The following is a 10,539-nucleotide window of genomic DNA, read 5'->3' as shown; positions in this document are numbered from 1 at the left end:
ATCTCAGAATAAACCCCCTCAGGTGTGTGTGTTATCTCAGATTAAACCCCCTCAGGTGTGTGTGTTATCTCAGAATAAACCCCCTCAGGTGTGTGTGTTATCTCAGAATAAACCCCCTCAGGTGTGTGTGTTATCTCAGAATAAACCCCCTCAGGTTGTGTCTGTTATCTCAGAATAAACCCCCTCAGGTGTGTGTGTTATCTCAGATTAAACCCCCTCAGGTGTGTGTGTTATCTCAGAATAAACCCCCTCAGGTGTGTCTGTTATCTCAGAATAAACCCCCTCAGGTGTGTGTGTTATCTCAGAATAAACCCCCTCAGGTGTGTGTGTTATCTCAGAATAAACCCCCTCAGGTGTGTCTGTTATCTCAGAATAAACCCCCTCAGGTGTGTGTGTTATCTCAGAATAAACCCCCTCAGGTGTGTGTGTTATCTCAGAATAAACCCCCTCAGGTTGTGTCTGTTATCTCAGAATAAACCCCCTCAGGTGTGTGTGTTATCTCAGAATAAACCCCCTCAGGTTGTGTGTGTTATCTCAGAATAAACCCCCTCAGGTGTGTGTGTTATCTCAGAATAAACCCCCTCAGGTGTGTCTGTTATCTCAGAATAAACCCCCTCAGGTGTGTGTGTTATCTCAGAATAAACCCCCTCAGGTGTGTGTGTTATCTCAGAATAACCCCCCTCAGGTGTGTGTGTTATCTCAGAATAAACCCCCTCAGGTGTGTCTGTTATCTCAGAATAAACCCCCTCAGGTGTGTGTGTTATCTCAGAATAAACCCCCTCAGGTGTGTCTGTTATCTCAGAATAAACCCCCTCAGGTGTGTCTGTTATCTCAGAATAAACCCCCTCAGGTGTGTGTGTTATCTCAGAATAAACCCCTTCAGGTGTGTGTGTTATCTCAGAATAAACCCCTTCAGGTGTGTGTGTTATCTCAGAATAAACCCCTTCAGGCTGATGAAGACCTGATCCTGATCACCTGATCGGGTTTATTCTGAGAATGCACTTCCTTGTCTCCTCAGGATTTTGTCATCTATCCCCTGATCAACAGCAGCTCAGTATTCGGACGGCGTGTCGATCAGACCGAGTCCGAGAGCGACTCAGAACTCCTGAATCTCTGGGCTCCGGATCTGCTTCCTCGTCACTGTCTCGTCCGACGCCTCGGCGTGAAACCCGTGACGCTCCTGAAACCCCTCGACGGAGCCGAAGTGAAGAGGAACGGATGCGCTGTCCGTCACGAGGTGGAGCTGCGCTCGGGAGACGTCATCGGCCTCGGACATCATTACCTCTTCATGTATAAAGACCCGACTTCTGAACGCCCAGCTCTCTGTCAAGTGTGTGTGCTGTCGGAGAAATCCAGAAGGCCCCGAGGCTTCAGAGACCCGGAGGGAGCAGAACTGGCTCTGGCGTATGATGTTGAACACGAATCCCGGGTCCTGGAGTTGATCTTCTCCACGGCTGATCAGGATAAAGACACACACAAACTGAGCGCTGCGTTCCTGCTGTGTTTGTGTTTTCAGCAATCCGTCAATCACTTCTCCATGCCGGCCCTCCGAAGACTCCTGTTACACACAGCCAATCGGCTTCAGACGCTCGTGTGGGTCAGTCTGTTCAGTCATTTCAACTTACTTCATTTAACTTAAAGCTGCATCCCGTAAATTTTTGGGGGGTTAAAAATAATCCAAAATAAATGTTTGAGCAAGTGCATAACCAGCCAGTGTTCAGAACTCTCTGCTTGCCGTAGCTGATTCAGAACGGTAAGCTTGTAATAATGTGTTTAATTCCAGTGGTACTGGTGGATTTCCGCGGGAAATTCGAGCATGTCTTTGCGTCATTACGTCACATCTGTACACATAACGTTACATCTGTCCACATTCCGTCACATCTGTCCACATAACGTCACATCTGTCCACATAAAGTCACATCTGTCCACATAACGTCACATCTGTCCACATAACGTCACATCTGTCCACATAAAGTCACATCTGTCCACATAAAGTCACATCTGTACACATAAAGTCACATCTGTCCACATAGTCACATCTGTACACATAACGTCACATCTGTCCACATAACGTCACATCTGTACACATAAAGTCACATCTGTCCACATAACGTCACATCTGTACACATAACGTCACATCTGTCCACATAACGTCACATCTGTACACATAAAGTCACATCTGTCCACATAAAGTCACATCTGTACACATAAAGTCACATCTGTCCACATAACGTCACCACATAACGTCACATCTGTCCACATAACGTCACATCTGTACACATAAAGTCACATCTGTCCACATAACGTCACATCTGTACAAATAAAGTCACATCTGTACACATAAAGTCACATCTGTACACATAACGTCACATCTGTCCACATAACGTCACATCTGTCCACATTCCGTCACATCGGTCCACATAGTCACATCTGTCCACATAACATCACATCTGTACACATAACGTCACATCTGTCCACTTAAAGTCACATCTGTCCACATTCCGTCACATCGGTCCACATAGTCACATCTGTCCACATAACATCACATCTGTACACATAACGTCACATCTGTCCACTTAAAGTCACATCTGTCCACATTCCGTCACATCGGTCCACATAGTCACATCTGTCCACATAACATCACATCTGTACACATAACGTCACATCTGTCAACTTAAAGTCACATCTGTCCACATTCCGTCACATCGGTCCACATAGTCACATCTGTCCACATAACATCACATCTGTACACATAACGTCACATCTGTCCACTTAAAGTCACATCTGTCCACATTCCGTCACATCTGTCCACATAGTCACATCTGTCCACATAACGTCACATCTGTCCACATAAAGTCACATCTGTCCACATAACGTCACATCTGTCCACATAAAGAAGAGTCTCGGCTAGTCGGCTATGAGTGTGAGGATGTTGGAGGTGGAGATTTATAGCCTTTTCTCACAGCACTTGATATAATTCAACTTAGCAATTCGATGGCGGATCGAGAAAGGTTCAGACGACAATCACTAACTGGAGATTCACTCGTTGTAAAACGCAAAAGACTTCGGAGCGGCTACAGAAAAGAGAGACTGCAACCGGCCCATACGAAAACAAGGATAATATCGGAAGGGATAATATCTATAATGTCACGCAGTGCTGATGTTGTTAACATTAACAATTTGAGAACGAAGTATAATTTGCATGGTTTGACGTGATATGATAAGCCATCGTTAGATTTAATCAGCGTGATTTACTGCAATGCTTTTTTCCCCTTAGTCGGTCAGAACAAAAGTGGATGTAACTCGTTCAGAATATTTTCCAGTTAAAATTCTTATGTTGGTCATACTTCCAAAAGTATAATCTGTGATTGCGAATGCCAGGATCTGTGACTGACAGCCGCACGTTCTCCTCAAAACACTGGATTCATCCGCGCTGTGCCGTGCCGAGGCACAACTCATGTAAAGTGGATAATTCCGCGAATAACTGCAATTGCAGATTTCGAACAGAGATGGCGACAAAGAGGAAAAACTACGGACTGCAGCTTTCATTTGTGTCAATATTGTGCGAGTAAAAAAGAAAAAAAAGCCCCCCTCGCCACCTCATACATTTATATTATATTTAAACGAGACCAACTTTTATGAATTATTTTCCCACATTAGTATGATTAAATCCTGAATTAATCAGATGGTTTAATGAATCGGCTTAGTGAATGATTCAATGACTGAAATGAAAATCTGGCCTATTAAAGAGATAGTTCACCCCAATGAACACTGTGTCATTATTTACTTTCCCTCATGCTGTTTCAAACCTTTCTTTCTTTTGTGGAACGCAAAAGAAGATATTGGTATACTAAAGAATTTTGGTTCCCATTGACTTCCACTGTATGGGCAAAAATTACAATGCAAGTCAATGGGAACCGAAACTGAAGATTCTTCAAAATATATTCTTTTATGTTCAGCGGGACAAAGAAAGTCATTCAGGTTTGGAACGACATGAGGGAGAATAAATTATGACAAAATGTCCATTTTTGGGTGAACTATCCCTTTATATTTGAGGACGGTACTTGTAATATAGCAGATGAGTCAAGTGTTATTAGGGATGCATGATATATCGGCCACCATATCGGTATCTGCTGATATATGATCATTTTTAATGTTATTGGCCTGATTAGAAAATTTGGCCGATATATTAAAACTGATAAATAATGTATTATCTCGTTCAGCAGAGACACTTCAGATGCCACTGTTCAACACGATGGTTTTGAATTGCTTGAAATATGATTGAATCACTTCAAAAAAGGAAAATACATTTAAGTGCAACATGATCAGCGCAAGTCTGTCATATCGGCTACATAATATTATCATGAGAACATTATTACAATTGTGTGCTTGGGAAATTATGAGACTTTTGTTTTTGTAATCAGGCTCTCAAAAATGTAATTTAAAAAGTTTGATTTAGATTTATCAGCCAATATATCGGTTATCGGTTTTCAAATATAAAGAATTATCGGTATCGGCCAAAATGTTCATATCGGTGCATCCCTAAGTGTAATGAATGACTTTCCTGGTGCTTTTTCATTCTTTATGAAACACAAAGGCTTCGGTCCTCATTGAAACTGCATTGAAAGTCTTCAAATTTTCTCCTTTTGTGTTTTGTGAAAAATAGAAAGTAAAATGAATTTGAGCTACAAGAGGGTCAGTAAATGAAAAGCTATATCATCACGCTATAAAATGTTGTTGTGTTGTGTATCTTTTATACCGTAATACAGGAAAAGGCGAAAGAACTTGCAGCGCTGCAGCCTGAAATGTAAGAACAGGAACTTGTTTCTCATCAATTCATAACCAGAGGAATTAAAATTCAATATCTCAGCTTACATTAAAACCAGATTTTCCTGACTCTTGTGACGCAAGCAGACGTGACTCAGAAGCGGAAGACTGGCTGATCCGGGGCCTGGAGCCGCTGGTGCTGTGGATGGCCAACTCCATCGAGATCCTTCACTTCATTCACCAGGATCTTCCTCGTCTTCTGCACGGGATCTCTCAGGAGGAAGAGGAGGAGGAGGAAGACTGCATTGGTAGAGTTCAAAATCAAATGCGTTCTTATGTGAATAATGTTGTTATGTGTCCGTTAGGGCTGCACGATTAATCGCAATTTACATGTAATCGCACTTGGCTTATCATGATTATGAAATGGCAAAGTCTGTGTGTGTAATGTGCAGCTTGTCAGTGACGTACGGCTCAGGAAACGCGGCTCACTCTGAAAGCTCTGAGTTTGAGTCGCTTATAACGAGCATTTGGAAAAGCAACACGTGTCAAACATCTTTCCAGACATGAGACGCATTTATGAACCTCTTGTCCAACAAAAGACGACATTAATAACACACTTTTCCTCCAAACTCTCTTCATGAGGACAGCTGAGCTCCTCCTGTGAGATGATGTGCTTCTGACACAGAATAAGGCAGTCGTGTGTTTATTACTCATGTTTAATCAAAGTGTCTCAATCTTCTGTTTATTCAGAGACCGAGAGTGTGTTTCCTGGAATGATGTGTGTGATTGTACTTCTGCGGGGTGTGTGTGTGAGTGTGAGTGTGTGTGTGTGTGTGTGTAAGTGTGTAAGTGTGTGTGTGTGTGTGTGAGACGCCCTCTGGTGTTCAGATGGAGCGTTTACTACCGATCATCTGTTCTGAACTGACAAACTGAGCCTAAAATAATCACAGCCTTTGCCAAATCGTGTGCGGTTTCATTGCGATTAATCGTGCAGCGTTAATGCGTTAGCATGCCATTCATATTTGTCCAAATTTTTTTTTTTATTAAATATTTAACGCAATTAACGCAGCATCCGTTATTTTTTTCTGTCATCCTTTGGCTAGCGTTACATTAGCTATATGATCACGCTCGTTCATGCAAATACTTCTAAACCATTCAAGCGCGACAAGACAAAAGGGAACACACTGCCTGTGAATGTCCTATATTGTGACACAGACACACACACGACGCACAGTCAGAAAGACGCGCGCCAGTATCGTGCGCACAGGAAGTTCGCTTTCGTGCTTGAACGAACAAAAACACACACATTTATGCCAAATTTCCGTTGTGTCGAATATCCTCAGTCTTAAATGAGTTAAATAAAGTCTTAAATGAACGTAAAGAGTTGTGAGAGAATGAGACGCGTGTGAGATCCGAGTCTTAAAGGGACAGCGGCCACTAATGCTGTGTGTCATTAAAGTTAATAAAAGAATCTCCCTGCACTTGACTAAAGAACTTTGTAGCTTTAATAAAGATTAGTCTATATTTAATTTATCATTTATGCAGTTCAGACTGTTTGATAACTTTATTAAATTTCTGTATTGTAATAGCAAATGTAACTTTATTCAATTTATGTGAGGATTGTTTGAAGTTCACTTAAATTATAAGTTGTTATATTTTTTGAAGCCTAATAAAATCTGGCTTTCAATAATGTTGAAAGGCTATAATTAAAATATAAGAGGGGGGGGGGGGGCATCTTTCATTGAGACATCAGTAGCTGTATTAATATCAGTAATGCTGACCTTCATTCATATAAAGATCCCATTAAACAAGTTTTAAACTGTGTTAATGTTGTTTCTACATTAATTTGGAGATTAACTGTGAAATTATTAAATGATAAAATATGTTAAAAACATATAAACATGTTTTTAATTGCGATTAATCACGATTAATCACAGAAAAATGTGTGATTAATCGAGTAAATTTTTTTAATCAATTGCCAGCACTAGAATAATGTGATGTGTCGGTTCAGATTCAGTGGCTTTGCATGTCTCTGGTTGTATTTTAGCGGTTCTGGAGCTTCGGCTTTCGTCGGTGCGGTCGGCCAGCGAAGAGGCCATGACGGTTCTGGAGGAGGTTCTTATGTTCACCTTCCAGCAGTGTGTCTATTATCTCACCAAGGTCAGGACATCTTCATATTTAAAGAGAAAAAATTAACATTCTGTCAAAATCTGTTTGTGCAAGTGTTTTTTTGTCCATACAATGAAAGTCAATGGGGTCCAATGTTGTTTTGGGTGAACTATCCGTTTTATTTAACATGTTAAAGTCCCCCTGTGGTGAAAATCCAGCTTTTAATGTTGTTTGTGTGTCTATGTGGTGTTTTTAATCTGCTTTAAGACAAAGCATGTGTAAATTCATAAGTCGACACCATTGCTGAGTATTTCCTCCTTAAAACTGCAGTGAACCAAAGACAGTCTCAAACACACGCTTTGAAATCGCTGGTGTTTCTGACGTCACAAACTACCTTGTAACCAATCAGATCAACGTGTGATCGTCAACCAGTGGATCTCTGAGCTGAGTGAGTGAGTGGAGGCGGGGCTCATTTGCATATTCATAGAGCCATGCATACTAAATGAGGCAAGGGTGTCGAGTTACATTCAAGATATTTTAAGACATGAAGAATTATTTTCAAGGAAAAAACATTTAAATATGTCATTTTGGTGATCAAAGATGAGTTTTAAAGGATACAATTATTGACCACAGGGAAACTTTAAGCAGACTAGACGACTGGAGTCAGATTTTGATAGGTAAAAAAAAAAAAAAACCTTAACATGCACAGACTAATTGTTTACATTGAGATCTACAATATGCGTTTAGAAAATAGATTGGGTGAGTTGTAATTTCATGCAGGTTTGAGTGGATTCTGTCCTTAATGTCAATGCAGTGAAAATAGGGTCACTATCTTTCTTTACACCACAAAAGCGTTTATGTTTCATATAATCAACTCGATGGTATTACAGATTGTACATAAGAACAGTAATCAGACTCTATCTTTAGGCAAAAGAGCCCTGTAAGCTTGTTTCAGTGTGGCTGTCTGTGATGAATAACTCATTATCAGGAAGTCAGGTTAGCAGGCCTAGAAAAACACTGGCCTTGTGAATGTGGTTGAACGCAGAATCGATCTCAAGCACTTCCAGATGTCTTGCTCGCATGTGACCTCGATGGACCTTCTTGGCTTGTGGATATGAATGAATCTAGTGTATCATACATGTGTGAGATCTTCATGTCTATTTCACTAGTGGTCTCAGACTTTTAGACCCCACTGTATTCACTGTATTATCACAGAAGTACTGGGATAAAAGTTTATTGTTCAGATAGAAACACTGACGTCTATGGTAGTGATCAACGTTTGAAAGTAACTTGACACTTCAAATAAAGATTATATCAGTTACACCAGTAGGTGGCGACAAGTGACTGTAAAGAATATGTCATTGAATCATTCATTCAAGAGATTCGTTCAAAAACGCTGATTCATCCAGTAATGAAACATTTGATGTCTTTATGAGTGAGTCACTGAATCATTCATTCAAGAGATTCGTTCATAAACGCTGATTCATCCAGTAATGAAACATTTGATGTCTTTATGAGTCATTGAATCATTCATTCAACAAGAGATTTGTTCAAAAACGCTGATTCATCCAGAAATGAAAGTCTTTATGAGTGAGTCAAAAAAACATTCACATTCACAAAATAAATAGTAAAATATAGCTCTACATCAGAATTCATTTTTCATATTTTTACATTTTCTGTTTTCATTAGAATTTTATTTAAAGTTATGTGTTTTGTCATTTTTATTATTTTTTATTAAATATACCTATACAACTTTTATTACTTTTTTATTTCAGTTTTAGTTAGTTTAGTACATCAATTTAAACTAAATGAAAGTGAAAATAAGTGTTGCCTTGGCTACTATAGCTGGAAAAAAAAATTAAATAAGTTTATTTTTTATATATATATATATATATATATATATATATATATATATATATATATATATATATATTTATTTTGTTTCATCTAACAAAAGTTTTTTATGGTTTTAGTTTTAGCTTACTATTAGACCCTTCTCATGACTGTTGGCAGATTAATAGTCAAACCCCAGCAGAATCTGTTGGTTTTGTGTGCATCAGACTGACGCGGCCAGAGTTGCATTGAGTCTGAGTTGAAGTGTTATCAGAGTTTCTCTCCGCTCTGGTGAGGCGAGTGCTGTCCGCTGATAACTCTCTTCCACTGAGTGACGGAGGGGAATTATAGAGAGTTTAGCATTTCTTCGGCTGAATGAGTCTGTGCTCTTATTTTGGATTAGTTTGTGCATTCAAATATAAGCTGGAAACAGAGATAAACACAAGTTGTTTTGCACAGTTGGTTTGATATGATGTGCTTTTTTCATTCAGTCAGCTCCAACTCCTACTATATATATTAGTTAACAACACTTAAGTATTTTAAAGTCTCCCTGTAGTCAATCATTTTATCTCTTAAACCTCATCTTTGATCACCAAACTGACATATTTTAAAAAAAAAATCATCTTCATGCCTTAAAATATCTTGAATGTAACTCGACACCCTTGCCTCATTTAGTATTCGCGGTTCTATGAATATGCAAATGAGCCCCGCCTCCACTCACTCACTCAGCTCAGAGATCCACTGGTTGACGATCACACGTTGATCTGATTGGTTACAAGGTAGTTTGTGACGTCAGAAACACCAGCGATTTCAAAGCGTGTTTTTGAGACTGTCTTTGGTTCACTGCAGTTTTAAGGAGGAAATACTCAGCAATGGTGTCGACTTATGAACTTACACATGGTTTGTCTTAAAGCAGATTAAAAACACCACATAGACACATAAACTACATTAATAACTTGATTTTCACACAGGGAGACTTTAAAGAAATTCATGTGTTGACTCAATTCATATTTATCTGCAAAATTAGATACAATACTGTTCAAAAGCTTTGGGGTCAATAAGATTTTTTTGTTTAAGTTTAAGAAAGTAATACTTTTATTCATTAAGGACACATTAAATTGCTCAAAAAATGATAGTAAGACATTTATAATGTAACATTCATCAAATAATCCTGAATAAAATGTATCACACAAATCTGAAGCAGCACAACTGTTCAACACTGATAATAATCATAAATGTTTCTTGAGCATCAAATCCTCATATTAGAGTGATTTGTGAAGGATCATGTGACACTGAAGACTGGAGTAATGATGCTGAACATTCAGCTTTGATCACAGGAATAAATTACACTTTACTGTATATTCACATAGAAAACAGCTGATTTACATTAGAATAATATTTTACAATTTTTACAGCATTTTTGATCAAATAAATTCAGCCTCAGTGAGCAATTAAAAAATCTGACCGACCCCAAACTCTTAAATGATAGTGTACATATATAAACCCTTTGACCTAAAGCCCTAAAATGATGAAATGCATCCTGGGTGATATTTTACAAGCTGGTTTCTCACAGACTCTCCTTCAATGTTCAGACGTAATTTGGCAAAGCCCGGATTTAGGATTGATTTGTATCCTGCATGGGAAAATCCTCAAATGTCTCGCCCTTTAGGAAATTATAATTCATCTTTGTTCCAAGAGACTCTTTGAACGGCTGTGATTTGATTTAGTGCAACGCAACGTCCAACGGTTTGTGCTGTTCTGTGGAAACAGAAAATTGGGTTTACTGGAATGTGAGCCGTACTTCTGGCCGACAGTAAATTGAAACAACAA

The 10,539-nt window shown here is 39.1% G+C and overlaps 1 protein-coding gene across 2 annotated transcripts in view; it reads left to right on the top strand.

Moving 5' to 3' along the window:
- Nucleotides 1–10,539, top strand: part of radil2b (Ras association and DIL domains 2b) — a 44,795-nt gene that overhangs the window by 10,076 nt on the left and 24,180 nt on the right. For both annotated transcript variants that reach the window (XM_084435074.1, XM_084435075.1), the window contains exons 5-8: nt 1,019–1,597; nt 4,770–4,807; nt 4,915–5,075; nt 6,815–6,927. In XM_084435074.1, the coding sequence (XP_084291200.1) occupies nt 1,019–1,597; nt 4,770–4,807; nt 4,915–5,075; nt 6,815–6,927 (891 nt within the window). The remainder of the gene's footprint in view (nt 1–1,018; nt 1,598–4,769; nt 4,808–4,914; nt 5,076–6,814; nt 6,928–10,539) is intronic.

The sequence above is a fragment of the Rutilus rutilus genome, assembly GCF_951802725.1.
Source record: "Rutilus rutilus genome assembly, chromosome: 16".
Classification (NCBI taxonomy): domain Eukaryota; kingdom Metazoa; phylum Chordata; class Actinopteri; order Cypriniformes; family Leuciscidae; genus Rutilus; species Rutilus rutilus.
Note: the sequence above shows the minus strand (reverse complement) of the source record. Positions and strands in the feature narration are given on the sequence as shown.